The sequence below is a fragment of the Lepus europaeus genome, chromosome 12 (assembly GCF_033115175.1).
Source record: "Lepus europaeus isolate LE1 chromosome 12, mLepTim1.pri, whole genome shotgun sequence".
Classification (NCBI taxonomy): Eukaryota; Metazoa; Chordata; class Mammalia; order Lagomorpha; family Leporidae; genus Lepus; species Lepus europaeus.
The window spans coordinates 57,509,760-57,525,223 of NC_084838.1; the positions used below are offsets into that span (position 1 = coordinate 57,509,760).

The 15,464-nt window shown below is 42.5% G+C and overlaps 1 protein-coding gene across 7 annotated transcripts in view; it reads right to left on the reverse strand.

The window, feature by feature from the left end:
- Nucleotides 1-15,464, reverse strand: part of LOC133771829 (endophilin-A1) — a 717,118-nt gene that overhangs the window by 38,943 nt on the left and 662,711 nt on the right. For all 7 annotated transcript variants that reach the window (XM_062208166.1, XM_062208164.1, XM_062208168.1 and 4 more), the window contains one exon: nucleotides 3,197-3,269. In XM_062208166.1, coding sequence (XP_062064150.1) covers nucleotides 3,197-3,269 — 73 coding nt within the window. The remainder of the gene's footprint in view (nucleotides 1-3,196; nucleotides 3,270-15,464) is intronic.

A 15,464-nucleotide genomic window follows, 5' to 3' on the forward strand; every position in this document is an offset into this window, starting at 1 on the left:
GGCGCTGCACCCCATGGGAGACCAGGAGAAGCACCTGGCTCCCGCCATCGGATCAGCGCGGTGCGCCGTCCGCAGCGCGCCTACCGCGGCGGCCATTGGAGGGTGAACCAACGGCAAAAGGAAGACCTTTCTCTCTGTCTCTCTCTCTCACTGTCCACTCTGCCTGTCAAAAATAAAAAAATAAAAAAATAAAAAAAACCATTATGTTTGAGAACAGTGAAAACATTCAGCTTTTTGTTAAAAACACACTTCTAAAAACTCAAATGTCCCCAAAGTACATCCTCCTTCAATAACTGTTATTAAAATAAAAATTAAGTCTCAATCTACAGTTTGTTTCCTTCCTGAATATCGTGTCCATTCTAAAAATGAAGGGCCTTCTGTACCCATCCTTCTCAGGGGCAGCATCATGCGTGGAAAGTGTGCAGCCTTGGGAGGCAGTCAGACCTGGGTTCCAGTCCTGGCTTCTGTCCCTGCCAGGTGTGTGACTGGGACTGTTTCTTAAATTCCCCAGCCCTTGTTTTGTGCTGCAGCACATGAGGCTAGCCTGCTCGTTTTCTAGGGCTGCCATTTCAAGTTCACAAACTAATTGGCTTCGAGAACTGAATTCTTCTCTCGCAGCTCAGGAAAGAAATTGAAGTTAGCAGCAGGGTTCGCGGCTCCTGGAGGGTCTGTGGGAGAAGGTTTCCTTGGCTCTTGTAGCACGGGGTGGCTCCCGGCATTCCTCGCTTGTGACAACACAGCACTGACCCCCGCTCATCTTCCCACAGTCTCTCCTGTAAGCCTCTGTGTCTTCTCCTCTTCCAGCAAGGATACCTGTCACTAGAGGAAGGGCCCACCTCAAGTCCAGGTGAAGTAGGCAGGCATACAGGTTAAAACTGATCAGATTTGTGAACTGGAAGACCACACCCCTGTGTGACCTCATGCTCCTACCTGATGCTTTTGCCACGCCCCTGTGTGGCCTCATTCCCCTACCTGGCCACACCGGGGTGCCCACCAGCCAATCAGGTTAATTAACCACTCCCCTTTGGAGTGGGTTAAAAGCCTAGGGCACAGTGTGCCCGGCCGGCTCTTTTTCCCTGGCCTCTTGCTAGGAAGGTGGCTTGCTGTAGCCCAGTGCCTCCAGGGCGCATGGCCTTTGGGCCATGTGCTCTAGGCTTCCCGGCCTAGATGCTCATCCACGCAGCTGGTTCCTGGTGCTCAGTATGAACCCCTATTTACCTCTCTCTCTTAAATAAAGTTCTCACTCTCCCATGCATCTTTCTCACTAAATAAAAGCTTAAAACGTACCATGCTGCCTCATTTATCTGTGCCAGTATTTAGAATTCTTCTCTAAATATTAGGCAAGAACCCTCTTGGGCTTATTAATATCAGGGATTTAGTAATAAACCCGTGGTGAACTCGTAAGGCACCCCAAATTCCGGTAGCACATGTGGCACCCTGGATAGCATTTCTAGGGAACTTTAAGGGGCCACACTTCAGGTAAATTTTAGGGGGTCTTGTCCGATTTCACAGGATGAGTGTACAACCAGATCCTTAACTAAATACACCTATAGGGATCACCTATCCAAACTTCACATTCTAAGGTTCCAGGTGGATCTGAGTTTGGGGGAACACAATGCTCAACCCCCCTCCACTTACGACACAGCACAATTACATCATGCTCATAAAAACTGACAGGTGCCCACTGAGAATCTGGGTTACAAAGGATTTTTAGACTATTTTGTATACTCTGAAGTTTTCAACTGTGTTTCATTTTTATATTAAGAATAAATTTATTTTTAAAATGACACAGTGTATACAACTTGCTTTATACTGAAAATGCATTTGTGTTCAAAACATACTATATTTAACCTCCTGTTCCCCTATGCTTTTCTTAGCTGACAAGAACGAGGTAACAGCACAATTCATGTGTGAGCCCCTGCAAATCACAGGGCACATCAAGGACCCGCACAAACACAGATGAAAATCCCTTGCCCTTACACAAGGACTTCTACGGTTAGCAAGGTAGGTATGTAGTTGTTTCAAAATTTGACCTTCAATTATAGTTAGCTTAAAACTAAGAGATAAATGGGCCTCCTAGAGATCTGTTTACCCCTGTGGAATATACAGGTTATGAAGAAGGCTCTGGGTAAAACTTAGAAACTTGATTTCTACTGTTCTTTACCTAATTTGCTAACCATTTGATAATTTATCTGATAATTTATCTGTCAAATTCCTATTTTGACAGCTTACCATATTTTCTTCCCTCATATAATCTTTTCTCTGATGTGTTTTAAGAAGGGGGGAGGGATACAGGATGTTATTCCTCCATAATTTGTTATGACAGCTCTGCTGTCATAAAGATTGAATGAAAGAAACAGCCAACAGCAGGGGGCAGCAGAGAGTCAGCTAGCCAGCATTATTATTGTACTTGCCTGCTTTCTTTTATCCCACACTCTGCCTTTGCTTGTCTCTTGCCCACTAAATGCTCAGTATCCAAACCTGCCGGAGCAGAAGCAGTTGCCTGGACTGTTTTCCCCAGAACCATCAAAGAAACCAGTTTCAAGAGTATGCACTTTTCCAAATACGCATGAATCTCACTTAAATAACACACCCTGGGGCTGGCTTCAAGTTCCTTCACTCTGCAGGTTGTAACTGATATACAGGAAGAGTAACAAGGTCTATGACGTAGGCTGCTCTGCCCAAATTCTATCTGGTTCTCTTTAAAAGGCACAGTTCCATTATCTCTATTTCAACTCATTTCTCTTAGAGCATAGAGTTAGCAGGAACAAGTGTTCATCTGTGATATGCTCCCAGAACAATCACAGTCAAGAACAATCCTCCTCCAGAGACTTCAGTGGCACTAGATGGCCAGAAACCCTCTTTACTTTACAAAATATTCAGCTTCCTACTTTTGCACTTCTTTTGTGAATTATTATTCCTTATCTTAAAGCTATCTCAACTTTATTTCTTAACTATCTCTTGCAAATTAAAGGATAAGTGGTAACAATGTATAGCTACCCTGAAGTGTCACCCAAGTTGTCCATACATGGTGCTTGATAAATACACCAGTCAGATAAAACATCACAGCCCCTCTCCAGACAAAATGAACCTCCAGAAAAGTGAACTGAAGAAGCAGAAACGGCCCAAACCTAAAATGTCCATCAAACTACAAGTTATTCTGAGGGCATTCTGAACATATCAGACAACTCCTTACCTGGGTTAGGTTGAAGATATTCAATTGTTTTAGTCATTATCTCCATCACGGCTCTGCTGGTGACATCCACTTTCTGAAATGAAAAAAAAAAAAAAACATTCTAAGTGATGGAAGTCATCAGCTTTGGGCCCTCAGTTTTCTCTTGAGTCTATGTCATCAGTGACACAAGAGAGTAATGACAGCTCCTGCGAGGTGAGCGTCTCAGGGAGCTGCCAGAGGGGTAATGACCTTGTACTGTGCAGTGTTCTATCACGAGCTGCAAAGTCTAGTTATTGAATGACAAAGAAGCTGGTAACTTTCTAAAATTTGTTTTAAAATTTACTTCACCCTCCTCTGGCAACAATGAGATGTAGACAATGACTCAGATTTTTGCTCCAGAGGCATCCAGAGGGGACCGGGCATGGTGGCAGGATTCACTGCCCTGAAGAAAAAAAAATCATGCCACATCAACTCTGTTTAGTCAAGAGAGGTAACATTTTTATGTAACTTCTGAGAACATCCTAAGGATATGAAGATCTCAAGCCAACTCTTCCAGTTAGCCACTGAATGTTCAGTTAATTCTAAAAGCTTGGTAGTTTTTCTAAGGTAGACAATGCCCATGAGGAAAATTATATTCTCACTTTAAAACTTTCTATCCCTTTGGTCTGAAAGGGAGGTTTTTTCTACTTACTGTATACTTGGCTGATGGCGAAGTGAATCTAGCTATGAGATTATTATTTAAGTTCTTATTTTGGCTATGCTATTGCAGAAAAATGTTAGCCATCTCTTTTATAAGGTCTAAAGATTAAATTGTGCATCCTACAGATTCCTTCATAATAGAATTAGTTTCCTACCTTGAAGAGAATAGAGAAATGAAAGAACAAGTTGGGCTTAGAATAGAGAAATGAGGGAGCAAGTCCTAGATCGCTTGCTGACAATAGCAATATCACATGAATACTTAGCAAACCGTTTCAACCATTAGATAACAACTTAAGAAAACATTTACCAGAAGGTCCAATGCCTTCTATAAATTTTAAGAATCATGTATTTGAAAACACCTCTTAAATATCTAACATGGTGTAGTTTGTTTAGCCAGTAAACTTAAGCACAACCATCTAAAATGTTTTTAGTTTCTTTCTACCAACAAGTCTAAAACATATGATACACAGATTCAGGTCCCACAAATTAAAATGTATCTTTGATTGATTTTAGCAGCTTGTCTACCTTAGAAAAACTACTACAGAACATGCCTGTGACTATAGACTTGTAGTTCAGGCCACCGAAGATTAGAGATGGGATACGGGCACTCCCTTGACTTGCATCCTCTGGTCTGCTTTAACACAAACCAGGAGGAAAAGAAAGCTCGGCATCAGAAGCAATGGGTGGCAGGCCTATTAATGGCTGATCTGTACAGTGATCTGCCCTCAAGGAGACCCAACAGGCCAGTCCACTGCAGTGGCTTTCAATGTGGTAAGCCTGGGCTTCAGCAGAAGTCAGCTTGTGAAGAGCCCTGGCAGCTCTGCCAAGAGTTGAATCACTGGAAATGGACCTGCCCTGGAGTCGAAGGATGCCCAGGTCAGAGCCACAGATCTTATTGGCTCTAAGCTGAAAAGCCCTTCACTCAGCCCAACTTCCAAAGTGACCACTGCAGCTGAGGGGATGGTCAAGTAGGGTCAGCAACATTGCAGGCAGAACTGTAAATTTCTTGTTAGAGATCCCCCCTGCCTTTACCTGGCCAGCTCTCCTCCCAGGCCAGCCAAGTAATGAAAGTCAACAGAGTGCCTTCCCCTAGGAGGTTCACACCTCCCTTAGGATATACCCCATGTGAAGAGATAGATAGGTCTGGGCCTCTGAATTTACAAGGCCTAAAGCCCACCAGATTATTATCAAGCCCCTTCTATCAGGTTCTATTTGCCTCTCAATCAGAAAAATTACTTGTAGCTTAGACAGCACCTTTCTTAGCTCCTCTAATAATGACTCTGTCCTTTGTTCTAGGCCCTGTCTAGTGCACTTGGGCCTCATTCCTTTGTAATCATAACCTCTACTCTACCACCAATGGCTCTACTCCCAACCTGTGTGTACTGATGGTCCTCTTCCCCACTTAATGCTGTATAATTGTTCAAACCTGGTAAATGCCACTCTTAGGATCACTGGTTACTATCCTCACTCTGTCTTTTATGACCTTGTCTAAATATGAGCAGAGTCGGCAAACTTGGAAGGCTTCCATAGCCTTGGCAACTCATGACGACAGCCTAGGATGGTTACTGGCGCCATAAACTAGAGTGTCAATTTGTTGGGTCAACAACAGGAGCCACTGTGCACTTGCTCCTCATGTGGGATCTCTGTCCTTAATGTGCTGTACATTGTGATTTAATGCTATAACTAGTACTCAAACAGTATGTTTCACTTTGTGTTTCTATGTGGGTGCAAACTGTTGAAATCTATATACTAAATTGATCTTCTGTATATAAAGAGAATTGAAAATGAATCTTCATGCAAATGGAAGGGGAGAGGGAGCGGGAGAGGGGAGGGTTGCAGGTAGGAGGGAAGTTATGGGAGGGGGAAGCCATTGTAATCCATAAGCTGTACACTGGAAATTTATATTCATTAAATAAAGGTTAAAAAAAAAATCTTGGGGCTAGAGTCTATTCTGGAAAAATTCTAAAGGGTCAGTGTTGGCTTTCGGCAGTCCACCATGATCCGTCAGGCCCCTGTCCCCACAGGGAGAAGTGGTAGAAGGCGCTCTGGGCAGTCAGGTCCCCTCTGTTTTCACCAATGAAATCCCTTTCCTATCAACATGTGTGCTATAGTATGTGTACATAATGTACCATACAAATAAATTTTAGTGGTGGAAATTCAGGTATCATAGAAGTCAAAGAGAATGTTTCAAAATTACTTTCTTATTGTAGTGCAAAGGCTCCTCCCTTAATCCGAGAAATTTTTCCATAACCTACCACACCTGCAAATAAAATCAGCCTTGCATGGAATAAGTTTCCTTCTCTTCTATAATCTACACTTAGCTGATTTTATCTTGCAGTTTGGTTTTCAATATTTAATAATTTCCATCAGTCATATCTGTTTATGTTTGTTATTACTGGAATAAATGAGGAAAGTACATTTTTATGAGGTTATCATGGTTGAAAATTACCCTAAAAAGCATGTTCCTTCAGATGTGCCTGCCTACACATGAACGCTGTATCACATCCTGTGGATTGACTCAAAGCTTGGAGGTATTTAGATTTGAATATGCACTAGATAATGGCCTCCTGGTGCTGTACAATGCACAACGTGTGGAGCCACTCATGAGATTCTCACAGTACAGTAGTCCTCCCTCATCTTTGGTTTTGCTTTCCACAGTTTCACTTTGTTATTTTTTTAATAACATTTATTTATTTGAAAGACTGACGAGAGGGTGAGGAAGATACACTGAGATCTTCTATCCTGGTTCACTCTCCAAGCAGCCACAACATCCAGGGCTGGGCCAGATCAAAGTTAAGGGCCCAGAATTGCATTCAATTCTCCAACACGGGTGGCAGGGACACAATTACTTGGGCCATCACACACCACCTTCCCAGGCACTACCTTAGCAGGAAGCTTGACTGGAAGTAGAGCAGCTGGGACTTGAACTGGCACTCTGATGTGGGACACAGGCTTCCCACGCTGCAGAACAATGCCTGCCCCTACTGCTCATTCTAACTCAACTGTTAAAAGGTCATTATGTCATGTCACAATGCCTACATCACTCAGTTCCCTTCAAATCATCAGATAGGTATTGTGTCATCTCACATAATCACAAGAGGATGGGTGAGCATAGTGTATTAAGATATTTTTGCTAGAGATAATATTCACATAATTTTTATTATAGCACTTGTTATAATGGTTCCATTTAATTATTATTGTTGTTAATCTTTTACTGTGCCTATTTATAAAGAAAAATTTAAGGTAGGTATTTATGCTTAGGAATAAAACAGTACATATGGAGTTTGGTGCTATCCATGGTCTCAGACATCCATGGTGAGTCATGGAATATATCTCCTGTGGATAATGGAGATTCTCCTATATTATCAAAATGTCAGTCAACCACTATGCACTCAAGTCATGGGAAATGGATTTAGAGTTTTGCACAGAACACTGTGAAAATCCATTGTCTGTGTGTGACAAGAGGATGGCACAGATCTCACACTGACTGTGTTACAGGGATTAAGGAATATGAAAAGGAAAATGAGCTCCCTGAAATCAGATAACTGAGTTTTGAACTAAGGTCACAGATCAAAGGGTTTCTAGGAAAGAGTGCCAGAGGAACAATTTGAATTGTCCCAGACCATTTGTCACTCTGAAGTCACATGCCAGTGAGAGACTGATCAATGTCTCCATTTCTCTCCATCTTTGTCCTCAGTAATAATGTCCAGGATGCTCCTTATTAAACTATACTCTGTCGTGCTCTGAGGATCCTTAATGCCTCTTGTTGGGCACTTCCTAGGAAAAGTCTATCTATACCTAACCTGGAAGTATCCAAGTACATATTCTCTTATTGACAGGACTGGTAAAATTAACATGAGGATGATTTCCACTGAAATAATTTATTATACCTGGCAAAAGGTTATTCCAATTTGAGAACAGTTTAAGATTAAACTTACAACACATAGCTGTTGATTTCCTCAATGCCCAAATTTTCTAATAACTTGAAAACAAATTTTTGATGCATCCTAAATTACAAATTCTATCTCTGTGCATTCCTGGGCATCCATCTTCAACTAACCTCGCTTGGTGTTGGGATGGGAACCCTCAGAGAAAGCTGTCTAGAGGAGACAAAAACTAAAAATATACATGGGTACAAAAAAAGTTGAGAAAAAATGGAATTAATGGTTATTTTAGCAACCTTTTTTTAAAGATTTATTTATTTATTTGAAAGTCAAAGTTACACACAGAGGGAAGGAGAGGCAGAGAGGTCTTTCATGGACTAGTTCACTCCCCAAATGATTGCAATGGCTAGAGCTGTGCTGATCCGGAGCCAGGAGCTTCTTCCAGGTCTCCCACATGGGTGCAGGGGCCCAAAGACTTGGTCCATCTTCCACTGCTTTCCCAGGCTCTAGCAGAGCACTGGATAGGAAGTGGCGCAATTGGGACTCGAACCAGCACCAACATGGGATGCTGGCATTGCACGCAGTGGCTTTACCCACTACGCCACAGTGCTGGCCCTTTTAGCAACTTTAAAGACTTGGACTATATCTCACCATTCCCTTCTAGCCTGTAAGGTTTCTGATGAGAAGTCTGCTGTGATTCTGATTGCACATCCTCTGGCATTTCTCTTGTTAAACATAAAGAAAAGATTCTAAAATGTTCACTGTGGAAAGTTTAACTACAATGTGTCATGGTGAACATCTTTTCTGGTCATGTCTAATAGGAGTTCTATGTGCTTCCTATACTTGGACGTCCCTTTCTTTCTCCAAATTAGAAAAGTTTTCTGTAATTATTTCACTAAGTAGGCTTTCTAGTCTATTCTCTATTTCCACACCTTGAGGAACTCCTAAGATCCTCATGTTGTGTTGTTTGATAGTGTCCCATAGATCTCCAACACTGTTTTTAAGTTTTGTATTTTCTTCTTGCCTTTTTTTTTTCTTTCTCAGATTTCCAAAGATTTGCCTTCTAGTTAAGTTATTCTTTCTTCTGCTTCACCAAGTCTGCTGTGTAGGCTTTTCACTGCATTTTTTATTTAATGTATTGAATTCTTCATTTCTAATATTTCATTTTGATTTCTCTTTAAAATCTCAATTTCATGGCAAAAATTTCATTCATATCTTATATGGTTTCCTTTAGTTTGTGGATTTGCTTCTGACTGCTTTTCAGTAATCCTATGATTGATTTTTTGAATTCTATTTCTGGCATTTCCTCAATCTCTTCATCTTCACATTCTGTCTTCCTTATTCTTGGTCCTTGAATTTCTGCACTTATTATTAGGCATTTGTGGAGTAGATTTTGTTTTTTTTCCTTCTGATGGCTTTTGTCTTTGGGCTATGTTTTCTGTGGCTTAGTGGAATGTCTACTCTTTAAGTGAATACCAAGAGGTGTGTGATGGGTGTGGCCAGGGATCTCTAGTCAATGTCTAGGGTAGGGCAAGTTTCCAGGGTAACACCCAAGTTGGGTGTGGTATAATTCAATACCCAGCTTCACCCTACACTTTCTCATGTAACCACTGATTCCCCCAAGGTCTCAGCACACAAGGCTCCCACAGTCACTGGATCTAGAGGTTTCTTTTCACCCTGCCAGTCTGTCCATCAACAGAGAGGTGGATATTCCCCGAGACAGTTTTGCCTAGGTGTTTTGACTCTGGGAGGCTTTGGGTGCAGTTGCACCTCCATCCCATGTAGCTATCCAGCCACCTTCCAGCCAAGCTCAAAGTCAGTGGAGACTACAGACTGTTCCCTCCTCTAGAATCTCTGGATCACACACACACACACACACTAAAGCTAAAGCTAAATCTAAAGCTAAAGCTACTAGCCGAACATTGCTGCCTGCTCACCACTGCCAATTGCCAATCAGGTTTCCCATCTCGGTCAACTGCTATGCACATGCCCAGAGGCTTCCATAGCTGCTGCCCTACTCCAAAATGGTAGCCACCCTCTCTCAGCCAGACAGTGGGCTCTGTTTTAGAGAGACTGGGGGAATGAAACATCCGCTTTAACTTCTACTGGGTCCACAGGCAACCACCAGTGACTACCAGCCTCCGGAGCTCCAGTCCAGACCCACACCATGCTCTCCCTCTGGATCTATCACCACACATTGTTACAATCTGGCTTCACCTTCATCTCCAAACTGCCTCCCACTCTGACTCTCTGCCCCTGCACTGGCTCTTGTTCTGCGAGTGTCTGCACCCTCCACACAGCTTCGTTTCACCGCCTTCTGTGGGGCTTCCCAGGCAGTTTTCTTTCCAATTCTCCACTGAGAATGCACCTCATACATTTTCTCTTCACTGTTTATCCCTAACCCAGCAAAGCATGCCACTTCCTAATCCGCTATCTTTCGCCCACCCCACCCCGCCCCATATTTTGGCAACTTAAAAAAAAAACTACCCCCACTTTTTGTTAATAATATGAATCTTCCATGAACTATCTGATGTTATGATTGAATAGGACATGGTTCCACAAGCTCATGCACATGATAAACCATGCAGTCTATGTTAAGGGTGGAAAAATTAAAGGTGAAGACTCGATCTAATTATGGCCTCTGGAAGGGTCTGCCCTTCAAAGGCATTTTACTGTGTGTCCTGCTACTTGGCTTAACATATGTTGTTCCTCTGCACATGGTCTGCAACTGTCAGATGCCCTTATGACTGGGCCACCAACCTTGAACTGTGAATCTCTCATCTGCAAGACAAAATATATCTTTTCCTTCCCAAGAGGATCCTCTTGGTGTTTTTGTTAAAGTAAGAAAAAGTTGGCTAACACATCTTGTACATAAATACAGCCATTGTTTAGGAAATAAACATTTCCATGAGAATTAACAATTTTTCTGAAAGCAAAATTGTAGGAGCTGGAGTTGTGATGCAGCAGGTTAAGCTGCGAGAAGAGATGCTGGCATCTTTTATCAGAGAGCTGACTCTTGTCCTAGATGCCCTGCTTCCCATCCAGTTTGTGAAGGCAGCAGATGATGACCGAAGTGCTTAAGTCCCTGCTACACAGGTGGAAGACCCAAATGAAGTTCCTGGCCCAGTCCTGGCTGGTGTGGCCATAAGGGGACTGAATCAGCAGTTGGAAGATCTCTCGCTTCACCACTAAGCCCAACTCTATTTGCTCTGCCTTGGTATTGAGGAAAAAATTTAAGCACATATGCTCATCATTTTCCTTCAATTTTCTCAATACCAAGATTTTAATAGCTCTCAATACTTTAGAGTCAGAGGAATTTGGTCAAATGTATCTCTTTGTATAGGGAGAAAAACAGCTTATTCAACCAGCTTTACTTGTAACATTTTTCCCTTCATGCTAAGTCAGAAGTTGGCAAACTATAGGCCAATTCTGGGCCACTACCTACTTTTACATTTGTAAGTGCTTGAAAATGTCCACAAAAATTTTACTGTTTCATAGCACATACAAATTATATGAAACTCATTTTCCTTAGGTAAGTTTAATTGGAATACAGCCAGATTCATTCATTTAAGCAATGTTAGTGGTTGCTTTTTTGATTCAACAGCATGGGCAAGAAGTTGAAACAAAAACTTCAGAGGCCCTCAATCATTAAAAGCCTAAAATACTGACCAAAAAGTGTGCCCATCCCTGTGCTAAGGTGTTAGTCTTGCAAGGTATGCCAGGCCGAATCCACGGATGATACTTTCTGGGTTACCAATTGTCTCATTCTCCAGAGAAAATGTACTAGAGAATCCCAAGGCAGTGAACAGACCAGAAACGGAGTGAGTGTCCCAGAGGCATCTGAACTAGTGAAGGTCTAAGTCAGTGTTTCCTGAACTTAGGTGGAAGAGCATGTAAGCTACATGGCACGCTTTGTGCAGTAGCGACAGGGCTGAACAGTGTATTTCTTTCTATCTGATACTGCACTATGTACCTCCTGTAAATATGCTGTCATGGGAAAACAGAATAAGTTCAAGAACACATTAGACACCACAAAGGGAACACAGTTTACAGACTGAGTAGTCAATGGTACATTAATGAACTGTTTACTTGGATCTCGAGTAACTCCTAGTAGTTACATGACAAAAATGTTCTGAAATATCATATGTCTAAACTCCTTGATAATTCTTAATCTTTCTACCACAGAAGTTAAGTAAATATAACTACTAACAATGCACACCTGAGTGCTGGAGCTGTGGCACAGTGGGTTAAGCCACTGCCTGCAGCGCCAGCATCCCATATGGGTGCCAGTTTGATTCCTGGATGCTCCAGTTCTGATCCAGCTGTTAATGTGCCTTGGAAAGCAGCTGAAGATGGCCCAAGGGGCTGGGCCCACATGGGAGACCCGGAAGAACCTCCTGGCTCCTGACTTCAATCTGGCTCAGCTCCGGCCACTGCCCATTTGAGGAAATACACAATAAGCATGTAACTAAGAGAAAGTGTGGCTTCACAGCATCTGAAGCCAAGCAGAAAGATACCTTTAAAGCTCATCTTGTCTGGGACTCTGGCTCTTCTAACTGCTCTACCCAGCAGGTAAGGGTCTCAGCACAGTGACCCACATCTCCTGCACCACCACACCATGAAGAAGACATCCATGGACATAGCAGACATCCCTGGGCACACTCTGTATGTGTGTTACTCTGAGCATGCAGGCTGAAAATGTACTTTTCTCCCCAGGGAGAGATCACTGGAACCCAGGAAGGAGTGACATCACTAAAAAGCAACATCATTAGTAACAAAGTACGTGCCAGGAAATGAGACAACTAGCAGACTTCGAGACATTTAGCCTCCACCTGAACGTGAGCACTGACAGAGAATTCAATTATTCCTGATGTTTAAACACACACACACACACACACAACTCTGACAGCCTAATGTTCCTTCTTATACTGAGCTGCAATCTCTCTCTCCGTGGTTTCTACTATTAATTCTGGATCAAACACTTGGGGTTGGATAGAAGGATGAATCCTGTCCACCAATGACTAATCAGGCACATGACAATAACAACACCATGGACGCTTTCCCACACCTCACTGTGCCAGCGATGTTCTCTCTCACTTTCACGTGGAACATCATTCTGTCCTCTCAACATCTTACTTTTCTTAAAACTGTATGCTGTTCCTTGAGAATAATTCTGTTTTCATTAAAAAGCCTATATGCATGTTTCCATGGACCCTTTCTTCTAGAAACTAAGACCCCTTCTTATACACACAGACAGATTTCTCAGGACCCTTTTTGGCCTCCTTGACTTGAATTCCAGATTATCCAGAAACGCAGGGAGGAGAGATCTCAGGATTCAGTTCAGGCACTTTCTCCTCTAGGAGGCTTCACTGAAGATCTGCCCAGCCTGAGTTAGGCATCTCTTCCAGGTACTCTGCAAGAATCCTCCCCAGGGCACCAAGCACCATTTCCTCTAAGTTCACTTATGTGCCTGTTTTTCCATCAAAAACACAGGCTCCTTGGAGGCAGGAACTGGGACTTCCAGAAGCCCCATGGTCCAGGTACTGGGACTTAATCAACCATGCATTCCCGATACCAGCACAGAGCCTGGAACTGGAAGCATTTACAGGTTTTCCAAGTGAATGAATGAATAATCACTATACACACACCAGAAAAATATACAGTTTCTGTGTGTGTGTGTGTGTGTTTATACACAATCATTTCACGAACTGAAAAAAATTCCAAAGGAAACCAGATATCCCTTAAATTCCAGAACTTCTTCTTAATTAAAAAAAAAAAAGCAAACAAACCTTACTTTTAAAATAACACATTCACCCAGTGTCTGCACCGTCTGTAAGATATTTAGCCCATGTTTAATGAAGCCCTTAAGCCAGGCAACAGCATCTAAAACTAAAACCAGCAGTGGCATTTAGTCCAGCAGTTAAGATACATGTTAGGGTGTCCACGTGCCACATCACAATACCTGAGATCAATTCCCAGCTCCATCTCTTGACAAGAGTTTCCTAATAATGCACACCCTGGGAGGCCGCAATGATGGCTCAGATAGCCGGATCCCAACCAGCTACATGGGAGACCTGGACTGAGTTTGCCGCTCCCAGCTCTGACCAGCCTCACTGTTGGCTGTTGAGGGTATTTTGGGAATGAGCTAGTAGATGGGAGCTCTCTCTGTGTTTCTGCCTCTTGAAACAAACAAACAAACAAATAAAATAAAAAACATTCCATGCAAGGCACTTAAGGAGAGATGTCATCATGGGCAGGGTTCCTCCAGGGACCATACAGCCACAGAATTCTACCAAATCTGCTTTGAGAGAGGTGGGCTCTGAGGGCTGGGAGGCAGGCACGATTTTCCTGTCGCTCAGCAGGAGAGTGGCAGACTCAGAATCCCCAGAGGAAACTACCACTCTCTTTCAGTCTCTTGCTTAAAGAAAAACACTACACTATTTCATTTTGTTGTCTACTTGCATCCATGAGACTCCAGCTGAAAAAAGATCTGTCTTCACTAAACACCAGATGAACAGAAAGGCAACTATGAAGGTGATTATTCTACAGGATTAGGAAACTGAACACAAATATCAACAAATTAACAGGAAAGAAAGTATTTGCAATTCTCCACAGAAAGTGGTTTTGAAACACCACAGAAATCTCTGACCATTCATGAAAATTTAGCACAGGTGGAGAGAATAAAATTTGCAGTAGAGACACAGATAAAAGAAAAGATGCATGGAATAAAACAATTTCCACATTGCACTGAAATCTCTCAATTTACGTAGATATAAACCCAAATACAGAACCATGAATATGTTCTTCAAACAATCAGAGTTCAACTGTGGGAAACTGTTTTTACAAAACAGGAAAAATAAGCTCTAGCTTAAGGCTCAGGGGGATGTTTGTGGCCATTTCCTCAGAGTAGAGTAGATGCAAGATCCTCTTTTATTTCAATCATTCTGCAAAATGAGATTAACATGGATTTTATAGTGAAATGGGTCTCCAAAGTTCTAATTAGCTGCTCACTGATAAATGCTATGTTCTATGAAATTCCTACTTTTAAAATCTGATTTAAGAAACATAGTTTGTCTTTGCTTAGACAGTAAGCTTCCTAGCTTACTGCTTTAAAACCCATGGACATTAAAAGCAAGTTGAAAATTCTGACTCCTCGTACTCAGTTTCAAATTCCTAATACCTGCCTAACCTATCATCACTGACATGGCAATGGCTGCACAGCACACGATAAATACCCTTGAGGACAAGGGGAAGGGACAGGTGACCTCAAAGGATGAGCGAGGACCAAGGTGGCCTGGGCATAGACAGAAGCTGGTACAAATGAACAGCCCCATGGGGCTGCTCGTAATGAGGAGTGAGGAGCTGCAGTATCATGAGGACTGTGGTTGTCAGCGCCAAGTCTGGAGACTCAGATGCCAACACTATAGAAGATAGATGGGCCAAATATTACTTTCACAATCATGATCAGTGGATACCAGTTTTGGCTGAAGATCAGGTGGCACTCAGAAACATTCAGAGATGAGAAGTTAAGGACCAACATACATTTCAGTCCGGCTGGGGCAAGTGGCTGTCAGGCATTAGGTTGTAATAGGCTGGCTCCTAAGATTTCTGGCTGGGACTCAGGGCTCCAGTATCCAATCTCCTCAGGACTGAGAATCTCAGCAAGGCTAACATCAAGAACTTAACCAGTGACCACCTTGATCAAT